Source organism: Cydia amplana, chromosome 12, assembly GCF_948474715.1.
Source record: "Cydia amplana chromosome 12, ilCydAmpl1.1, whole genome shotgun sequence".
NCBI classification, from domain to species: domain Eukaryota; kingdom Metazoa; phylum Arthropoda; class Insecta; order Lepidoptera; family Tortricidae; genus Cydia; species Cydia amplana.
This window is the reverse complement of record NC_086080.1, coordinates 9,873,279-9,894,300: the sequence shown is the minus strand read 5'-3', so window position 1 is coordinate 9,894,300 and position 21,022 is coordinate 9,873,279. Positions and strand designations below refer to the sequence as shown.

Genomic DNA, 21,022 nt, shown 5'->3' with positions numbered 1-21,022 from the left:
CCAAATTTGGAATTTCCTGACAAAATTCCTGATTTGCGAAAAAATTTCCCGACGCTCGCATCGGCCGGCGACATGGGGTCTAGCCGTAGGTATATGATATCTATATATGCTAGATAAGTAAATTTTAATAATGTACCTTTTTAGGTACATATTGTTAATTCACTAAAATTCCTGACATTTTCGTATTCCGGCCGCATTCCTGACAAACGGCCGAAATTACTGACATGTCAGAAAAAATCCTGGCGTCTGGTAACCCTAGACACATGGCACGTAACACGACGGAAGGAAATAACGAGAATCTTCGTACCAGACAATTTACCTACATGTTTTGTTCCAACTTTTATATAAGTATGTATAATGACTCGCCGGAGTTTTGTTGTACCCGCATTATGAATAACCATTGACGCACTTACTGTTCATTTCATTAGTAAAAAAAGTATTTAATTATATTTATTATTTAGGTATTATATTATAATACAATTAAAGTTTAAACTTGATGACAATGACAATGCATTTAAAGTAGAACAGCACTACCGCATGTTAGTCACCAAAAGCCACAATATTTTTATTTTTCTTAACGGAACTTCCGAACTGTTATTCCGTTGGTTTGAAGTGATGCCCATTGCGGTGGGATGTTGGTCATTTTAGGTAGCAAATCGTGGAAATTATCAAATTGTTAAAGTTCCGGTTTGTTGTAAAGTGGTCAGCTATTGTCCCTTATTTACCTAGGTCACAATTGGAAGTTTTCATTTCTTTATCACACAATCATATTTTTTTCCAGTATGGATAACATTTTAATCTTATTGGTATTTAGTGTCAGCGTTGTATATTTTATGGAATGGGTTAATTCAATACATACTTTGTTTTAGAAACAAGTGTTATCGCAGGTGGCTCTGCGACGCAAGTACGAGTTAAGTAGGCACCTAGTGGAGGGAAAGGCCCTGTGCAATATTTTATTAAATGAAGTACAAGTAAGTAGGCATATCATAGTTTAAATGTAACTCATAGGAGTCACAAGACATCATAATACACGAAATAAATAGTAGGCTACTCCATCTATCACTCGCAGGACTTACGTCATACAAAGCTGTCATGATGAATAAAATAAACCCATTCACAAACGAACCTTGTTAGCCTAACGTCCTCATTCATAATTCTAGGCTAGGGTTACTAATGAACTAGGTCTCCCTCCAATTATACACATTAAAGCAAACAACGCAACGAACCAACACACCGCAAACAGGCCGTTGACTCGCACCGACAATTTCTGGAATTAAAGGACTCCGCTCATTGGTCACAGACCATAACATTACTACATGTATATCAAATTAATACGAGGAAGGATATATGTACATGATTCACATTTATATTATAGAATGATTCACGCGGTCATTGGGCATTCTTTCAACGAGCGCAGTAACCAACCAGTCGTACGACCGGTCATGTCGATCCTAGTTTGCTATGGACAAATAATAAGAAAAACACGGTGATACAATCATGGGCGGGTGTACAGTGCCTCAACGGAGATCCATGTATACGATTGTAATATCTCAGTTTGCTCTAAGTGTCATTACGTGAATAACGTGCTATTCGTAAATGTCAAAAGTAAATTTTAAATCGTGTGCCCTTCTCGGTTTCTCGCCGATCTAACCATGTTCTGTGTGAAGCTTCTTAGTGATAAGGCCGAGTATTGCATGGCTGAGTATGACGTGAGTGTGGTGGAGGATGTTACTTTTGACGTTTACGTGCAAATGTGTTTTCCTGTCGGTTCTCTGTCTGGTTTAGTTCATGTGACGGATAAGATATTGTCTGGTGTGATTTCTACGCAACTGGCTAATCCTTATTTCGACGAGAGATGTGTTGGGCTACGTAATTAGGACTGTCCACCAATTAATGTCGTTTATATATCTTGGCTTAGCATTACTCGAAACTGATTCAACTATGATATGTTTTTTTAATGGAGAAGTACGATATACTTCTAAGTTTCTACACAATATAGAGACGAGCATAAGGAGCATGTTAACGTTAACCATGTTTCATAAAAATGCATGTAAATCCTTGTTCGACATTTTTGTCCGTTTATTGCATGTTTGTACCATATTTACGGCACTTTTAACTATATATCTATAACCTTTTTAATACAAACAAACCGTCTGTCCATTGGGCCAGCCAGGACTTGAAGGTCTGCGTATGATTAAGTGTTTTATTGTTCAAGTTTTTCATTGATAGATGATGATTGATGTAAACTTGCCCACCGAGTCCACCGAGCATGTCTCTACACAGGGAGCTTAGTCGCAGTACTGTGCCTGTTAGCTTTAGTGAAACAGTTTCATAGCTTATCCTTTATCTCATTTATCGTATAGCTACCGCACATCTCTGGTGGAAAAACAGCCTAACACGTTTGTTTAGCAAACACTGTGCTCATGCATCGCGGATGGTATCTCAGTTGCATGTTGCATAGCGCAGTAATTGATGCAATTATGCAGCTATTGTGTGTGCAGCGGTGACCTAAGCCTTAGTCGCATGACTTAAGCGCTGATACCGTAATATTCGCTTAACCGACACTTTATTAAGTTGCATGAGTTGTCTCTTTATGGTCATGGAAGTTTATGTTTATTAGCTTGCGTGCTTGCTTATTTAATAATCATTTTAAATACTTATATCGTAAACCCACGCTTATATTATATTCTTGATAATAGCAAGTTAAAATGGCTATTAAAAAGGAACCAAAACGCATTTACTAAGAATAGCCCCGGGCAACAGGCCGCAGTCAGTATCCCACGTTAGGCTTTACATCTCAGATGGTGATGAGTAACGAAGAGAAATGATTTATTATTTTTATTAATAATTCTCATTAGTGGTCACGAATTATCCATCTTCCAGTACGAAACATACTTATGCTTCGATATAGATAAGAAACCCTTATATGTGCTACCTTAACGCGTGGTCCCCATGTCCACTTAATAATAGTGTGTATTATGTAATTATTAAGTATATATTTACAAAGCAGGTATATATAATACGAATGACAGCGTAACTACAACCGCAAACCGCCAGCAACAAAACCCCTACGCTTGTCACAACTCTATTTCGATAATTGCAGTCAAAAATCCTGATCCCATATCACCATAACGTGTCAAACCTCAACACAATATCATTTAACCCTTCAGGTGGCACATCATTTTAGGTTAGAATGGGAGTTTGCCACGCGAAGAAATACATAGCTTCACTGCAACCACAAGCTGCACTAGCATATTCTCTACACGATTGTAATAACAACATCGTTTTCATTCCAGCTTGAAGAGGACCTCTTCTCATGCGGAGGCGAGGTGCGCGGCGGGCGTGTGGCGCCACCGTCGCTCGCGCAGCCGCCGGACGCGCTGACGGCCGTGCAGCTGCGGCGGCGGCACGTTGTCGCCGCCATCATACACAGCGAGAACTCGTACGTCGCGACGCTGCAGCGGCTCGTCAACGTAAGTTATATACTGTTGATAACGCGACACACTCTTCTCATGCGGCGGTGAGGTGCGCGGCGGGCGTGTGGCGCCACCGTCGCTCGTGCAGCCGCCGGACGCGCTGACTGCCGTGCAGCTGCGGCGGCGGCACGTCGTCGCCGCCATCATACACAGCGAGAACTCGTACGTCGCGACGCTGCAGCGGCTCCTCAACGTAAGTTATATACTGTTGATAACGCGACACACTCTTCTCATGCGGCGGTGAGGTGCGCGGCGGGCGTGTGGCGCCACCGTCGCTCGCGCAGCCGCCGGACGCGCTGACGGCCGTGCAGCTGCGGCGGCGGCACGTCGTCGCCGCCATCATACACAGCGAGAACTCGTACGTCGCGACGCTGCAGCGGCTCGTCAACGTAAGTTTTATACTGTTGATAACGCGACACACTCTTCTCATGCGGCGGTGAGGTGCGCGGCGGGCGTGTGGCGCCACCGTCGCTCGCGCAGCCGCCGGACGCGCTGACGGCCGTGCAGCTGCGGCGGCGGCACGTTGTCGCTGCCATCATACACAGCGAGAACTCGTACGTCGCGACGCTGCAGCGGCTCGTCAACGTAAGTTTTATACTGTTGATAACGCGACACACTCTTCTCATGCGGCGGTGAGATGCGCGGCGGGCGTGTGGCGCCAACGTCGCTCGCGCAGACGCCGGACGCGCTGACGGCCGTGCAGCTGCGGCGGCGGCACGTTGTCGCCGCCATCATACACAGCGAGAACTCGTACGTCGCGACGCTGCAGCGGCTCGTCAACGTAAGTTTTATACTGTTGATAACGCGACACACTCTCATGCGGCGGTGAGGTGCGCGGCGGGCGTGTGGCGCCACCGTCGCTCGCGCAGCCGCCGGACGCGCTGACGGCCGTGCAGCTGCGGCGGCGGCACGTCGTCGCCGCCATCATACACAGCGAGAACTCGTACGTCGCGACACTACAGCGGCTCGTCAACGTAAGTTTTATACTGTTGATAACGCGACACACGCACAATGCAGTGTGCAGTCGCCGGTCGTAAAAAATCACCCACGTAATCACAGTTCTATACTACGCTTTTATGGCCTGACCGTCGTATTCGATAATCGACTCGACAGCGGTTTGCTAAGCAGATGACGCCTTTTTCTTATCAAGCAGAAAGGATGATGCTATGCGATTGTTAAATCTAAACGGCTGTATCGTTGCAAACTCTTGATGTTAGAAAGCACAATTCGGATTTTTAGTAACGTAAAAATGTCCATATAGAGCTTGCTAGGCCATGTTCTAAGCTAGTACCAACTCCCAATTGTTGATAAATTAATTAAGTTAATTATATGCCTAACCGCAGTTGTCATCTTATTTATAGCTTGATAGAGTCGGCATGTTTTGAGTTTTTGCCTTTAAGTTCAAACTTCGAATTTCTTTCTCAGTGAACCTACCAGTAAATATTAACCAGTGCAATTTGTTTTTATCTTTTCTAGACGCGTATTTTTCAAAATAAGCATTTTTCATAAAAGGATACCATTTATTGAGAAGTGACAATGATAATTAACAAGAAAGCCGTTAGGAATCTCATATTATTGTCATTGTGACTAGGTACCTATTAAAATTTTCTTAGTTGCGTAAAAAAGCCTTAGTCAAAATAAAATTCTAATAAACCAAAAAAAACTCTCGTTCAGCAATAATCTTAAAGATCTATATGAAGTTGTCAGAGAATATGGACAACGGGATCGCATTTCATTCCCTTAACTCTAAAAGTATTTGGCTTGAGGATGAGGAATGACAGCTTAACCCCTCGTATGCTGCCTGTCAGATCATTGAAAAAGTGGCCTTGACATTTACCACAATAGATTAAAATTCCCACGCACGGATCCGTGTCTAAGCATACGAGGGGTTAACTAAGTAATATGCGCTGTGTTGTTAGCAAATCTGATTACACGGACCGACCCTTGGCTTTAAGCCAAAAACGATGTTTACCGCTTTGTAGTTTTATGGGTGGCTTACAGCAACTTACATTTGGCCGGACGACTTTTCAGGTTTAGTAACTATTTTTAAATTGATTTAATTTAAACAGTCGTTTTAAACCCCATATCTAACTTGTTACAGTCGCAAATTGTATGAAGAGTTTATACGATCACAATTTGTTTCGAAACATTTTCAGTGAACAATATGAACATACCTGGCATGCTCTTGGCAGTGAATGTGTTAAAAAATGTGTTGTCGTGAGCACTCAAAATTACCCTGCATTACATTCTAGTAATGTTTGTGTAAGTATATTATGACATTTACAATTGTGCAATTCGTACTCGTGCAAATTTCAATTAGTTATTTCTTAATAGACAAAAACTGCATTAGATGGCAAAGTCGATTTCTTAAAACATGTTGCGAATATTTATATATGTAACGAATACGGAGGTTAAACAATTAAGTTCGCAATATTTATCTCGCGCAAATGATCTGTAGGTAATTAGCGTTACACGACCGTTTCAAATATTTGTTTTACGCAATACCGTCGGACCGTCAACCGGCTAACACAAGCCACTGTTCGCAAACTGGTTTCTAGATACACATCTTCGATGCCAACGTCTGAATAACACACGCTGACATTTCTCATGACTCCGGAGAAATTCGTGATCGGGAAGGAAGTATGCTTAGAATGATAGCAGAATTGTTTGTTCGCATAACTCTTATAGGTTGTTACGCAATCGGACACCTCGCGACTTTTATTTTCGCTCAGTACGGAGGTGTGACATGACACGGCGGTTAATTAAATCGTAAGCTGACAGTTGCAAAACTATGACTTGCAGCTACTTTAGGTAACGAGATTAGTCGCTCGGGAAGTCGGTTGCTGTCTTTCTTCATCCTATAAAAGTTGATTGAAAACGGCTACTGAATTTCTCTTTGAATTACGCAATATGCCAGTTGTTTAAAAGACCGTTGCGATACTTATGGGGTGAAAGAGAAATATTTTAACTCCTTACATTCTCTTTAAGCACTCATTTTATTTAATTATGAAACTAGTAATTGCTTGTTTTCTCCCCTTTTAAACTAAAGATCTATTGACCGGTTCTATAAACGACCTATTGTTTTTGAGCTAGGTTTTCATGTAACATACATTTTTTCAACGCCAGTTAAAATAAGTTTCTTAAAACTTCCTTTCTCCGTTCTAGCTAGATGCATCTTATGAATGTTCATGATCCTCAAGACCAACAGCCGTAGCTTATTAGTTGTCAAAAATCTCAACATATGCAAATTCGGAGACCTGTCTGGCCCACTTTTGTTATTGTTTCGCCCACAATTCACATGTTATAGAGATTTGCATATTAGGAAGTGGGGCAGGTTTGAATAGGCAGTATTTGCAAACGAGAGGTCACTGTTTTAAACGACGCCGCCATTTTAATGTGACATTAACTATTGCAATTGTGAACAAATTTTATTGTTTGCTTCCATAAATGCAAACAGCCCACGGCGTCTGCGAGCGTTCAGAAAAAGATTAGCCGCCTTTGTAACACTGTATTCATGCTGCACTGATTATAAACCGCTTTCTTCAATACCTATATGTATTATCTAATAAATTTATAATTGTTTGTGCTATGTTTGTGCTTACGTAACTGTATTAAGTCCATTGGTATTTGCAACTCATGCATTTTAATGTCGCGAAAATTAGATCGTTTTGTGCAAAATTATTCGCGAGCTTTTCTAAACCCAATAATCTAGTTATATTAAAGGCATTCCTCACTTAATATGAACGAAAACTAAACAATGTCTGGAAGGTAGCAAATACGGCATTTTGCTTAGCAGTAGTATATAGGACACCTTTGGATCTTACATGTAATACATTTTTGGAAAATAAGCAATTATGTAGTCAGGATCAGATGACATTGTTGCAATTACTTTTGGCGCGTTCTATCCGATGCTATCGCTGGTGGCACCACAAATGTCAGAAAAAAAGAATATTGCTCACAAAACAATGATTTCAATAGGTAGACGGCATACTAAAACCGAGGCCGCAATCCCATATCTTTAAGATTTACGATTCTTTTATAGTTGTATAAAGCACGTGTATCCTTGGTCGTATAGCTTTATAGCTTGGCATTATAGCTTTGCATGCAGTAATTATGACCCGTTATATTTAATATCGTCACCTGACACTTTTGCATATGGCTAAAAAGACATTATTACAAGGCCAGGTGTTAATCGTTTGTATGTTATATTATAATCCATTTAGTATTAGCATAAATTAGAAGTTATTAGCATACAGGCGGCGGTATATTCTATTAGCTTACGCAAGTTGAACGATATCACGGCGGTTGTTAGTATATAATATCGTTCGGGACATATTTGTGTAATAGATTTTAAGTGCAAACTATAGAACACACTATGTGTGCACGCATTATGTGATTGCTTGCGTGGTCGATGATAAAGCCAATATTTTACGGTTACCTATCTGACAAATATTGTTTAAATGTAAAATTTCCAATCTGTACCTATAATATGTATAAAAATAAATGAAACCACTTGGTTAATTCCAATCGCGTACCTAAGCTCTTGCAATAATTTCAAATAGATTGTTAGTATACATGAACGGATTTAACATTGAAGCAAGCAACCTGCTGAATTTTACATTGAAGCGCTTTGGCAGCATAGTGAAATTAGAGTATTGATCCAAGTTCTGAGTTAACGCCAGGCCTCCGAAACTGCAATAAAACTTTTAAATTGCGAGCTAAATACCAGACCTCGAAATTTATTGGCAGTTTGATAGTGGATTCGTTCTGAAGCTCTGTGATGTATTGTATACGTGGTTATAACAAATTCAACTTTATAACGGCGTTTGAAGATGTATTTTCGGTTTACACAAACTCAAGGCATCGATCAAGTATTTGCACTCGACAGCCACACTCATAATGAGGTGTATTTCGAGAAATGACGTTCTGTCATCCGAGACGTTTTTTTATGTGACAATCACGTCACGCGACAAAGTACAAGGTAACATTTAACAACTTGCGTTTGCATATTACCAGTCTGGTTTTATGTTGCCTTACTGGTTAGACAAGATTTAAGCTCTAATGATGTTTTGCGAGTTTTGCGACAGCATGACGTAAAACTTTTTACTGATCATGCAAATAATTTTAATACTTACTTATATTTAAAAACCGGCCAAGTGCGAGTCGGACTCGCGCACGGAGGGTTCCGCACCATCAACAAAAAATAGAGCAAAACAAGCAAAAAAACTGTCACCCATCCAAGTACTGACCCCGCCCGACGTTGCTTAACTTCGGTCAAAAATCACGCTTGTTGTATGGGAGCCCCACTTAAATCTTTATTTTATTCTGTTTTTAGTATTTGTTGTTATAGCGGCAACAGAAATACATCATCTGTGAAAATTTTAACTGTCTAGCTATCACGGTTCGTGAGATACACAGCCTGGTGACAGACGGACGGACAGCGGAGTCTTAGTAATAGGGTCCCATTTTTACCCTTTGGGTACGGAACCCTAAAAAATACCTATACGATAGAGCTGAATAAAGACTAACTTCTAAACTCGTGGGTTGACTGGCCTGACAAGTACATTTTAATTATACGACTGCAGCCGGACTTTTTTATTTCCGGGTTTTAAAAAATTGCTCCTGTCACTATCCATGTCCGGCTCGCAAACTACCTATTTCCGATGATCCGCTGTTACGTAGACAAATGACAGTCGTTAAAACACTACAGCATCTATGATGATGCTTATATGATGACTTATGACACGAAAATGTACAGAAACAATAAAAGCTAACAAGTTTTATTTTACTCCTTTTGAGGTATTAACATTTTGGCACAACTTAATGTTATATAGATCTCCTATTTTGTTCCCAGGACTATAAGAAACCTCTAGAAGAGAGTAGCCCTGCAATCCTGAACGCGTCGAAGATCCAGACGCTATTCCACCGACTGCCCGACATCCTCCAGTGCCACCTGCACTTCCGTTCAGCGCTCGCGGACTGCGCGCGGACGTGGGACCGCGATGAAAAAATAGGTAAAGCTGGATTTCCGAGCAAGGCGGCTCTGTCGCAACGGCCGCAGCGTCAGAGCCGCTGCGTCAGTGTCGCAGCGGTAACTGACGCAGATACACTTCCGAGCGTCGCGACACCGGCGACAGTCGCAGTTGTTATTCCATACGGTGCAGACGTGTTGGTATATGATGAACCGATCAGTTATCAAAATATTATTAGAAGAAGAGGAGGATGACGATCTTTTGCTTTGCTTTTATTATAGTATGGAGAGAAGCCTTCCCAACTCAATTTCCAAAAGTAGAAAAGATGAAGGCACTAGCATCTTGATAAATAAAAACTACTTAAATGAGAACAATGAAAAATTCAGAAGGTTTTGTCAGTTATTTTATCAATGATACATGAAGAACTTGCGCCAAATCATCAAGAAACTACGAGCGATAGTAGCGACTACGCGACAGTGCTTGCGCAGACATAGCACGGCCGCTATCGCCGAGCGATACTGACGCGGCGGCACTGTCGCTGCGACAGAGACGCTGCGCTCGGAAGTAAGTTCATACATTTCCATACTGCATAATACTATCGCTCTGTCGCCGCGTCAGTGTAGCTGCGTTAGTGACGCCGGAGCCGCTTTGCTCGGAAGTCTCAAAGGACTGTCACATTTCAAACATAGAGAGAATCATACTATCTTTGTCTTACACTAGTACTAGCACCCAAAAGAAAAGGATGAGTATAGTTTTCCTGGTTCTTACTGACTGACAAATTGGTTTCGCCTAAATGTTAAGACCTACGATCTTTAGGAAGGTCTAACAACACTGACCAAGGGGTCACATGACCTGTACGTCAACTGAAGACCAAAATCTTACCAATTAGGTATGTCCTCATAGCCTTAGGACTCACAGTGGTTTATTATATCCATATATCAAACTAAACTATTGGCATGCTACTACACCTGTAAATGAAACAGTCATAGTGAGTTTCAAAGTGATAAAACGGTAGCTAATGTATATGCGAGAGAGAGTAACTAGGCTTATTTGTAACCGACGTAGTATTAATAACAATACTATGGAGTATTAATAATAATACTATCGCCGCTCAAATTGCAACTCAGCAATAAGTGTAATAAATACACCTTCCGGTCGGACCACCTGTAGTTGTTCGCTGAGACAAGTTAATTTAATTCGAAATATCTTATGTAATTTACAGTAGGTAAGTAGTTACATTTCTTAATCTAAGAGGGCACGGTTTGGTTTGTAGCAGACTACTTTTTTTAGTTCGGCTGTCAATTGGCCAGTTAAAGAGTCGACGACAACGTCGATGGTCCTTACGAAGCATTTGAATCTTACGTATTATTGTTTACTATAAATCACTTCCTTGTTCATTTTATTACTAATTTTAATTTTGTTTATATGTCCCTTAAGATGATATAACACACGATTTGAAAATGTTAAGTGTATTGCATCCTACCAAAGAAGCTCACAAAAGTAATATTTTTACAAGTATTTATATTTCACTTAACACAATATTGCGAGAGTTTGTGTAAATATTAGTTGCTGATTATACAAGGTCGTGCTCAAGACCTTGGATTACCGTCACTCGGCTCAAGTGTCAAAAACCTTGCTGACATTAAACGTAAGATTAAAACTGGTGACCACCCATTGGGCAATCGGTTTAGCACCTGGCGTAGCGAATAATTGCGGATTAATATCTACTGTAACGAGCTTACTGACATGATTAAAAAATACTTGAGCCATGTATGGAGAACATACGCACCGAGAATACTCGGTTGATTCGGTCGGAGTGATTGTTAAAATACAACATTATTATGTAGGTGTGGGTAGGTACTTTGTTAATTTTCTCTATTTATATCACAATAGATACTCACATTTATAATAATAAGTTTTTTGGCAAACATTTAATTTTTAGTACAAGCTTTTATCGCTGACTGTACTTTTCTTACGACAGACAACTAATACTCATCGAGACAATTCTAAAAACCCCTAACACAATTAGGTTGCGTTGTTTCATCACAGATTTCCTATGGCCACCTCCTGTCTCCATCATCAGATCAGTTCGACAGTACCATATTATTGTATCGTCATCAGAACTACATACAGCTGCCAATTTTCATGACGCTACGATCCTTAGAAGATGGTTAAATTAGTTACCTTAGATTCCATTACATGTTAGTTACATACAGGTCGAGAGTTCCTATGGCCACCTCCTGTCTCCATCATCAGATCAGTTCGACAGTACCATATTATTGTATTGTCATTAAAACTACATACAGCTGCCAATTTTCATGATGCTACGATCCTTGGAAGATGGTTAAATTAGTTAGCTTAGATTCCATTACATAGTTACATACAGGTCGACCTAATAAAAGCTTGTTATAAAAACGGGACACTCGTCTGAATATTTTTGCGTGAATAAGCCCCCAACAATTTTAAAACATAGGTAACTACTTAAAATTTTCGTTTAAAACTTAAAATCACTGGTCCCGAATTTTAGTTTAGCACTAAATTTTACTAAATACTTTAAAAAAATATGGTCCAAAAGTGACGCACAAGATGTTCCCTTACCACTCTTGTATGAAGGCAGAATCCGAACCGACTTTTCGGTTAAATGTTAAGACGATTCTACTGTACGTTTGTGTTAACTTTTTGATGTTAAAACTTACACAATTCAAATAAAATTACTTATTGTTACAGGCGAGGTCTTCCTAAACGCGTTTTCCAAAGCCGTGGTGCTGGACGTGTATTCCGACTTCATAAACAACTTTTCCGTGGCCATGGAGCTGGCCAAGATGGAGTCGAAGCGCAAAAGCGCCCTAGCGGACTTCTTCAAGGTGAAGCAGATCAGCGCGCACGACCGGCTCTCGTTCTTCGGGCTAATGGTCAAACCGGTGCAGCGGTTCCCGCAGTTCATCATGTTCCTACAGGTAACTACCACATCTGTTGTTTCACACAAATTAGCCCAGTATTAAGTGCGCAGGGTTCATTTAGACGGTGCGGTGACGGTTGCGTCATTTGATCGGTCGGCTGAATTGAAGTAACCTCAATGGTCCGCAATGTAACTAAAATCGTATATGAGTTCGCGCGCCGTCTTAATGAGCCCTAAGCCTCTGTACCGCTCATGAACATGTCACTCTTCATCATTGATCTCTGACAACACCGTAATCGTAATCCGCAAAGAACATAAACCCGGCAGCAGTGTGAAAGCAACACTACACGGATTTAAACTTTCACGATTTTTACACATTATTAAATTATACAACGGGACTTAATCGCGTATCTAAGTTTTAAGATTTACCTCCGACGTTTCGATGACGGCGTTGTCCCCGTGGTCTCGGAGAAGACTGGCTTAAGTTGACATCAGCATCGTCTAACCGCGCGAGTTTTTCGAACTACCCGCACTTGGTCTTGTTTATCCGCTTGAACGTTTTGCGCACTAAGGATGTCACTCTGTCGACACACAACACTAACGATATTCGATTTATCGACTGTCGATATTCGTTTACGCTTACATTTACTAATGACTGGATTCCATGTGGATGAGATCTTGAAACCCTCGTCCCGATTGAAATTACTATGTTTTTTGATTTCAATGGCTTCCCGTACTTTCCTGCTTAAAACTTAGATACACGATTAAGTCCCGTTGTATAATTTAATAATGAAAGCAACACTGTTTAAAAGACTTCTCGCCATTGATTAAATGCAATCACATCACTACATAGTATAAAACAATGTCGCTTCCCGCTGTCTGTCTGTATGTATGCTTAGATCTTTAAAACTACGCAACGGATTTTGATGCGGTTTTTTTTAATAGAGTGATTCAAGAGGATTGTTTATGTATAATTTGTTAACCCGTGCGAAGCCGGGGCGGGTCGCTAGTAGATTATAAAACGAGATGAGAGATCTTATCCAAGAGTGCTCTCTTGGCTTAATAATTGTTTGAACCACATTCCGCCGCTCTGTAATACCACCTCGTTCGGGCGTGCGTTATTCTCAATATCCATCCGTACTCGTATATAGTTTCTATAAAAAAAACTTCGCCATAACCATAAAATTTCGCACTGTTGAGTTTGGTCACGTCCATGCCAAGTTCGAAGATGGAACACGTTTGTCTAACGGCATAGATAGACTTAAAAAATCTAAAGTATAAAACTTTATGGCTTGCGGCTTATGACCAAATACAAAAGAAACAAATGAGATATCCCAGCACGTGCTAATTGTGATGCTTTAAGTGCTTACTATTGACGCGCGCGAAAAGGTTTAACACTCCTTTTGTCCTTTAATATTAGAAAAGATAAGCCGTGAACCATAAACCATTTTGGAATTTAGACAAGTTCGTTAGGAAAAACCGAAAAAAAAAACAAAATATTAAATTAAACTGCATTGTCTGTTTTTTTGTTGTTTTATTAACAACTAGCGACCCGCCCTGGCTTCGCACGGGTTAACAAATTGTACCTACATAAACCTTCCTCTTGAATCACTCTATCTGTTTAAAAAAAACGTATCAAAATCCGTTGCGTAGTTTTAAAGATCTAAGCATACATACAGACAGACAGATAGCGGGAAGCGACTTTGTTTTATACTATGTAGTGATTGACACTAGTCATGATGAGATGTCGCTCGTATTACATGACACAGTCGGAACTTTTAGCCAGTGTTTCTCCTTATTACACTCAATAATCTATAAAAATAATAATGTAATGCAACACTGCTTTATTAAGCTGGTCTCGGTAATGGCTTGTCAGAAAAAGCACAAAAAAAGAATCTGTGTCATACCATATCGACGGCATGAAAGGTATGCCCTATAACCACCTCTTTACATTCGTGTCTGTGTGGTAATTACAAATTAAGACGTCAAGTCCTTTTAAAGCGCTGATTATTTAAGCAAATTTGCAATTGTAATCGCTTTTATTGGAAGCGATTAAATTAACAACCTTGTTATTCCCCAATTAATGATTACAAATCACACTTGCGACCCACATTAAATATGTAAAGTATTTCACTTATTTGCCAATACGGGACTTATCTGAACAATCTGTCGGTTTTGCGCAAAGTAATCCTCTGCGACAGGATGTTTTGTATGAGTATTGATAATTGAGTTATTTTGCAAATTAAGCAACTCGTTTTTTGCAACAGTTATATAATTTACAATACTCGTACGAATGGAAATCGATAATACAATCTTTAAACAAAAAACAACTACACAGAACAGTTTAAGATATCATTTAATTCATTTAGTGGTCAGAGTGCATCTCATGGCAAATAAAATAACTATTAACTACATACATACATATAATCAAGCCCATTTCCCGGAGGGGTAGGCAGAGATCACGGATTTCCACTTGCTACGATCCTGACATACCTCTTTCGCTTCCGTTACTTTCATAACATTCCTCATACACGCTCGCCGGTTTAGGGTGCTCTTGACCTGGTCTTTCTTCAGGATTTCCCCGATCTGATCGGAGAAAGTCCGCCTAGGTCTGCCCCTTCCAACTCCCTCTTTTACTTCTCCCATATATACTCTCTTTGTCAGCCTTCTTTCACTCATTCTTTAATAAAATAACTATTAGCCGATAAACGGTTTTCTATTTCCGATATCGTCTTCATATGATCAACTTATATGAATAACTATAACGTGTCATCAAAAGCTTAGCAACCTTACAGAGAAAACGAATGACAAAAATATAAAATACATGCCGTTGACTTCCGGAATAACCTTATTTTTCTGTTTCAGGATTTATTAAAACATACGCCTCCAGGACACGCCGACCGCGTTGCCCTGCAGAGGGCGTTGACGAGACTAGAAGCACTAGCTGACGCTCTTAATGAAAGAAAAAGGGAAGCGGAAAGGACCCAGGTACCTATTTAATAAAAAAAATTTTAGTTTGTGTTACAAGGGATCAAAATTATATATTTCCGTCAAGGGCGTCCATTGAATCCTGAGCGTAATGAGGGATTCAAGTGTTAACGCCCAAAAGACGAAATAATTTTGATAGCGTGTGACACATACTGCTTTTCACATCAACTATGAGGAAAATAAAAAAAATCTTAGTGTTGACACAATCTGATGCTTAAACAGATAAAATTATATTTATTATCGACATTATGCAGAAACTAATATACATAAAAAATAAATTAACACTAACATTAAACAGACAACACACAGACACATTAAACAGATTATTTAAGCTAAAAAAATAATGTGCAAAAAAATTTAAAAATAGTGTGCTAGAACAGAAAAGTGTTACTTTGATCCCTCCTAGCAGGGAGGAAAAGTGCCACTTTGATCCCTCCTAGCAGGGAAGAAAAAGCTCTTTTCTGAATAGGAGGTGTGAAAAAGAATGTTTACTCTTTCCGGTTTTTCAAAATATGTATGTAATCAGCTCAATACAAACGATGGAATGAACGACCTACTTCTGGTGGTCAGATAATTTAATATAGTAGGTGGGTTAATCAACTTTTTCTTGTCACACGTTGCCATGGTTACGGTCTTCTGAGACACTCTTAAAATTCTAGGTTTTTCGTATATAAATGAACCAAACTTGCATTTTATGGTAGTTATAAGACCTTCCCATAATGGGACATCTACTGAGCATGTTAGTAGAACATAGTACAGCAGTTCTTCTAACAATCTATGCTACTATTGTCTCCTCGCTGATGGGACAGAATAACAACAAGAAATAGTTGATTGACCCAGGTAACTACTTGGTAGAGATCCTATAAGAAGCATTGTAGTCGGCGAGCGGTAGCCATGTGATAGATCGTCTCTCGTTCTTAAGTTGACCGCTGCTCGACTCTGTCGCTCGCCCCCGCTGCGGCCAGGTGGGGCGTAAGATTTGCCGTGAGCGGTTTGATAAGAAATCCCTAAGTCATATGTGTCCACTAATGCTAATGTTGAATGTGTGTTTGTTGTGTGTAATAGGCTACATGACTAATTTTTTTTATGGTATCAATCGATCGGGTTTGTTTTTAGGATCAAATGTCTATATGGGACCCATTGCATTAAAGTAACACAAAAGTCAGAAATTGTAGTCAAAGTCCGACAGTCGCACTTCACTCGCGAAACGCCCTATACAAAACGGCCAGAGGCCGTGACGTCATCGCCCATCTTGTAGTATGGACAAAACAAGAAAATTGCGTTTTTGTCGGTGAAATATTGCGTTTTTGTCGGTGAAATATTGCGTTTTTGTCGGTGAAATATTGCGTTTTTGTCGGTGAAATATTGCGTTTATGTATATAGTTGCCATACAATATTTTTTACAGTACATATGGGGCTACTTTTCCGCACTAGTGCGTAAAATAGCACTTTTCGTGGGATGTCGAAACTTTAAAGTGCCATATGTACTGTAAAACGTTGTTCGATACACGTGCGAATAGGTAATTCGCAACTCGTGTCGATTTAAACTCTTTTTCGCACTTGTATCGAAAATAACTATTTTGGTGAAATGTAAGGAATCGAATGGTACCCTTACTTTTATCGTTTTTGGAAGTTAAAAAAAACTTAAATTTTCAAACTTTCAGGTCCTGTAATTTTTCAATATTTTATTTTAATATCCACATTATAGTGATAAATTGCTCGTTTGCTATCTTACTAGATTTTGTTATAAAATTCAACATGTGTCATCATCTCTATTGACCTAATGAACCTTGTGCAGGCGTTCCGCGCAGCGTTACGGCGGTTAACGCGCGGCGGCGTGACGGGTGCCGGCGGAGCGGGCGGCGCGGCGCGCTTCGGAGCCGCGCGGCTACTCGCCTCCCGCGCTGACAAGCGACATCTACTACGGCAGGATGATTTGACGCAGTTGGTAAGACGTGATGTCATATTTTATTTTATTTTATTTTATTTCTATTATAATGTCACTTACAGTATACACCAAATATGACACATAAGAACATAAGCATTAAACTGAATTATACATAACTATAATAAATTATTAACATATACACATATAATACCTACTAAAGATAATGGACCAATAGATTCAAAACGGCATCTCCAGTTGCAGATCACGATATAACTTACGGCACTGTGGTCTCTAGCTAGGCATGTGCATGCATCTTTGAAAGGCTGGGCGCTGTGGAAATCGTAATAAATAAAGTGTTTAAGGGCGACTGGTCTGGCCTAGTGGGTAGTGACCCTGTCTGTGAAGCCGTGGTCCTGGGTTCGAATCCCGGTAAGGACATTTATTTGTGTGATGGGCACATATATTTGTTCCTGTCTTGGGTGTTTTCTATGTATTTGTATATTATCGTTGTCTGAGTACCAACAACACAAGCCTTCTTGTCTTACACATAAGAATGTCCCATAATATTTATTTATTTTATTTATTTAAGGCAACGTATAGATAATAAGGCGTTGTGTTACCAATTCTAAAACTAATCACGTCAGGTCTTTCTTCGTTATATATCTATCTTTAGAAAAACGCCTAGTTATTCTTATATCCACCTGACGACGCATATTTCTAAATCGGCAGGCGGATTGCTTTCTGTCAGTGACATCTATTTACATATTATATAATTCTTGACAGGAATTCAACCAATCAGGCGCCCTATCAAAATGCAAGCCGCGCCGCCTCCTCCTGCTGAACGATCTCGTCGTGTGCGTGTCGGTGTGCAACAGCGGCGACGACGCGGAGCGGCTCGGGCTCAAGTGGGCGCACCCCGTGCAGGACGTGGACGTGCTGGACACAGGCACCTCGCCCACGCTCAGCCGGGTGCTGGCTCAAGGTACCACCTGGCTCATTGTGTACCTAGTCGTGTGCGTGTCGGTGTGCAACAGCGGCGACGACGCGGAGCGGCTCGGGCTCAAGTGGGCGCACCCCGTGCAGGACGTGGACGTGCTGGACACAGGCACCTCGCCCACGCTCAGCCGGGTGCTGGCTCAAGGTACCACCTGGCTCATTGTGTACCTAGTCGTGTGCGTGTCGGTGTGCAACAGCGGCGACGACGCGGAGCGGCTCGGGCTCAAGTGGGCGCACCCCGTGCAGGACGTGGACGTGCTGGACACAGGCACCTCGCCCACGCTCAGCCGGGTGCTGGCTCAAGGTACCACCTGGCTCATTGTGTACCTAGTCGTGTGCGTGTCGGTGTGCAACAGCGGCGACGACGCGGAGCGGCTCGGGCTCAAGTGGGCGCACCCCGTGCAGGACGTGGACGTGCTGGACACAGGCACCTCGCCCACGCTCAGCCGGGTGCTGGCTCAAGGTACCACCTGGCTCATTGTGTACCTAGTCGTGTGCGTGTCGGTGTGCAACAGCGGCGACGACGCGGAGCGGCTCGGGCTCAAGTGGGCGCACCCCGTGCAGGACGTGGACGTGCTGGACACAGGCACCTCGCCCACGCTCAGCCGGGTGCTGGCTCAAGGTACCACCTGGCTCATTGTGTACCTAGTCGTGTGCGTGTCGGTGTGCAACAGCGGCGACGACGCGGAGCGGCTCGGGCTCAAGTGGGCGCACCCCGTGCAGGACGTGGACGTGCTGGACACAGGCACCTCGCCCACGCTCAGCCGGGTGCTGGCTCAAGGTACCACCTGGCTCATTGTGTACCTAGTCGTGTGCGTGTCGGTGTGCAACAGCGGCGACGACGCGGAGCGGCTCGGGCTCAAGTGGGCGCACCCCGTGCAGGACGTGGACGTGCTGGACACAGGCACCTCGCCCACGCTCAGCCGGGTGCTGGCTCAAGGTACCACCTGGCTCATTGTGTACCTAGTCGTGTGCGTGTCGGTGTGCAACAGCGGCGACGACGCGGAGCGGCTCGGGCTCAAGTGGGCGCACCCCGTGCAGGACGTGGACGTGCTGGACACAGGCACCTCGCCCACGCTAACCCGAGTGCTGGCTCAAGGTACCACCTGGCTCATTGTGTACCTAGTGGTGTGCGTGTCGGTGTGCAACAGCGGTGACGACGCGGAGCGGCTCGGGCTCAAGTGGGCGCACCCCGTGCAGGACGTGGACGTGCTGGACACAGGCACCTCGCCCACGCTCAGCCGGGTGCTGGCTCAAGGTACCACCTGGCTCATTGTGTACCTAGTCGTGTGCGTGTCGGTGTGCAACAGCGGCGACGACGCGGAGCGGCTCGGGCTCAAGTGGGCGCACCCCGTGCAGGACGTGGACGTGCTGGACACAGGCACCTCGCCCACGCTCAGCCGGGTGCTGGCTCAAGGTACCACCTGGCTCATTGTGTACCTAGTCGTGTGCGTGTCGGTGTGCAACAGCGGCGACGACGCGGAGCGGCTCGGGCTCAAGTGGGCGCACCCCGTGCAGGACGTGGACGTGCTGGACACAGGCACCTCGCCCACGCTCAGCCGGGTGCTGGCTCAAGGTACCACCTGGCTCATTGTGTACCTAGTCGTGTGCGTGTCGGTGTGCAACAGCGGCGACGACGCGGAGCGGCTCGGGCTCAAGTGGGCGCACCCCGTGCAGGACGTGGACGTGCTGGACACAGGCACCTCGCCCACGCTCAGCCGGGTGCTGGCTCAAGGTACCACCTGGCTCATTGTGTACCTAGTCGTGTGCGTGTCGGTGTGCAACAGCGGCGACGACGCGGAGCGGCTCGGGCTCAAGTGGGCGCACCCCGTGCAGGACGTGGACGTGCTGGACACAGGCACCTCGCCCACGCTCAGCCGGGTGCTGGCTCAAGGTACCACCTGGCTCATTGTGTACCTAGTCGTGTGCGTGTCGGTGTGCAACAGCGGCGACGACGCGGAGCGGTTCGGGCTCAAGTGGGCGCACCCCGTGCAGGACGTGGACGTGCTGGACACAGGCACCTCGCCCACGCTCAGCCGGGTGCTGGCTCAAGGTACCACCTGGCTCATTGTGTACCTAGTCGTGTGCGTGTCGGTGTGCAACAGCGGCGACGACGCGGAGCGGCTCGGGCTCAAGTGGGCGCACCCCGTGCAGGACGTGGACGTGCTGGACACAGGCACCTCGCCCACGCTCAGCCGGGTGCTGGCTCAAGGTACCACCTGGCTCATTGTGTACCTAGTCGTGTGCGTGTCGGTGTGCAACAGCGGCGACGACGCGGAGCGGCTCGGGCTCAAGTGGGCGCACCCCGTGCAGGACGTGGACGTGCTGGACACAGGCACCTCGCCCACGCTCAGCCGGGTGCTGGCTCAAGGTACCACCTGGCTCATTGTGTACCTAGTCGTGTGCGTGTCGGTGTGCAACAGCGGCGACGACGCGGAGCGGCTCGGGCTCAAGTGGGCGCACCCCGTGCAGGACGTGGACGTGCTGGACACAGGCACCTCGCCCACGCTCAGCCGGGTGCTGGCTCAAGGTACCACCTGGCTCATTGTGTACCTAGTCGTGTGCGTGTCGGTGTGCAACAGCGGCGACGACGCGGAGCGGCTCGGGCTCAAGTGGGCGCACCCCGTGCAGGACGTGGACGTGCTGGACACAGGCACCTCGCCCACGCTCAGCCGGGTGCTGGCTCAAGGTACCACCTGGCTCATTGTGTACCTAGTCGTGTGCGTGTCGGTGTGCAACAGCGGCGACGACGCGGAGCGGCTCGGGCTCAAGTGGGCGCACCCCGTGCAGGACGTGGACGTGC

At 43.8% G+C, this 21,022-nt stretch overlaps 1 protein-coding gene across 1 annotated transcript in view; it reads left to right on the top strand.

Moving 5' to 3' along the window:
• The window catches only part of LOC134652995 (rho guanine nucleotide exchange factor 10), a 46,591-nt gene that overhangs the window by 16,970 nt on the left and 8,599 nt on the right, over positions 1-21,022 (top strand). The window contains exons 4-9 of the mRNA XM_063508268.1: positions 3,297-3,473; positions 9,331-9,490; positions 12,176-12,405; positions 15,213-15,335; positions 17,134-17,283; positions 18,007-18,205. Of these exons, the coding sequence (XP_063364338.1) occupies positions 3,297-3,473; positions 9,331-9,490; positions 12,176-12,405; positions 15,213-15,335; positions 17,134-17,283; positions 18,007-18,205 (1,039 nt within the window). The remainder of the gene's footprint in view (positions 1-3,296; positions 3,474-9,330; positions 9,491-12,175; positions 12,406-15,212; positions 15,336-17,133; positions 17,284-18,006; positions 18,206-21,022) is intronic.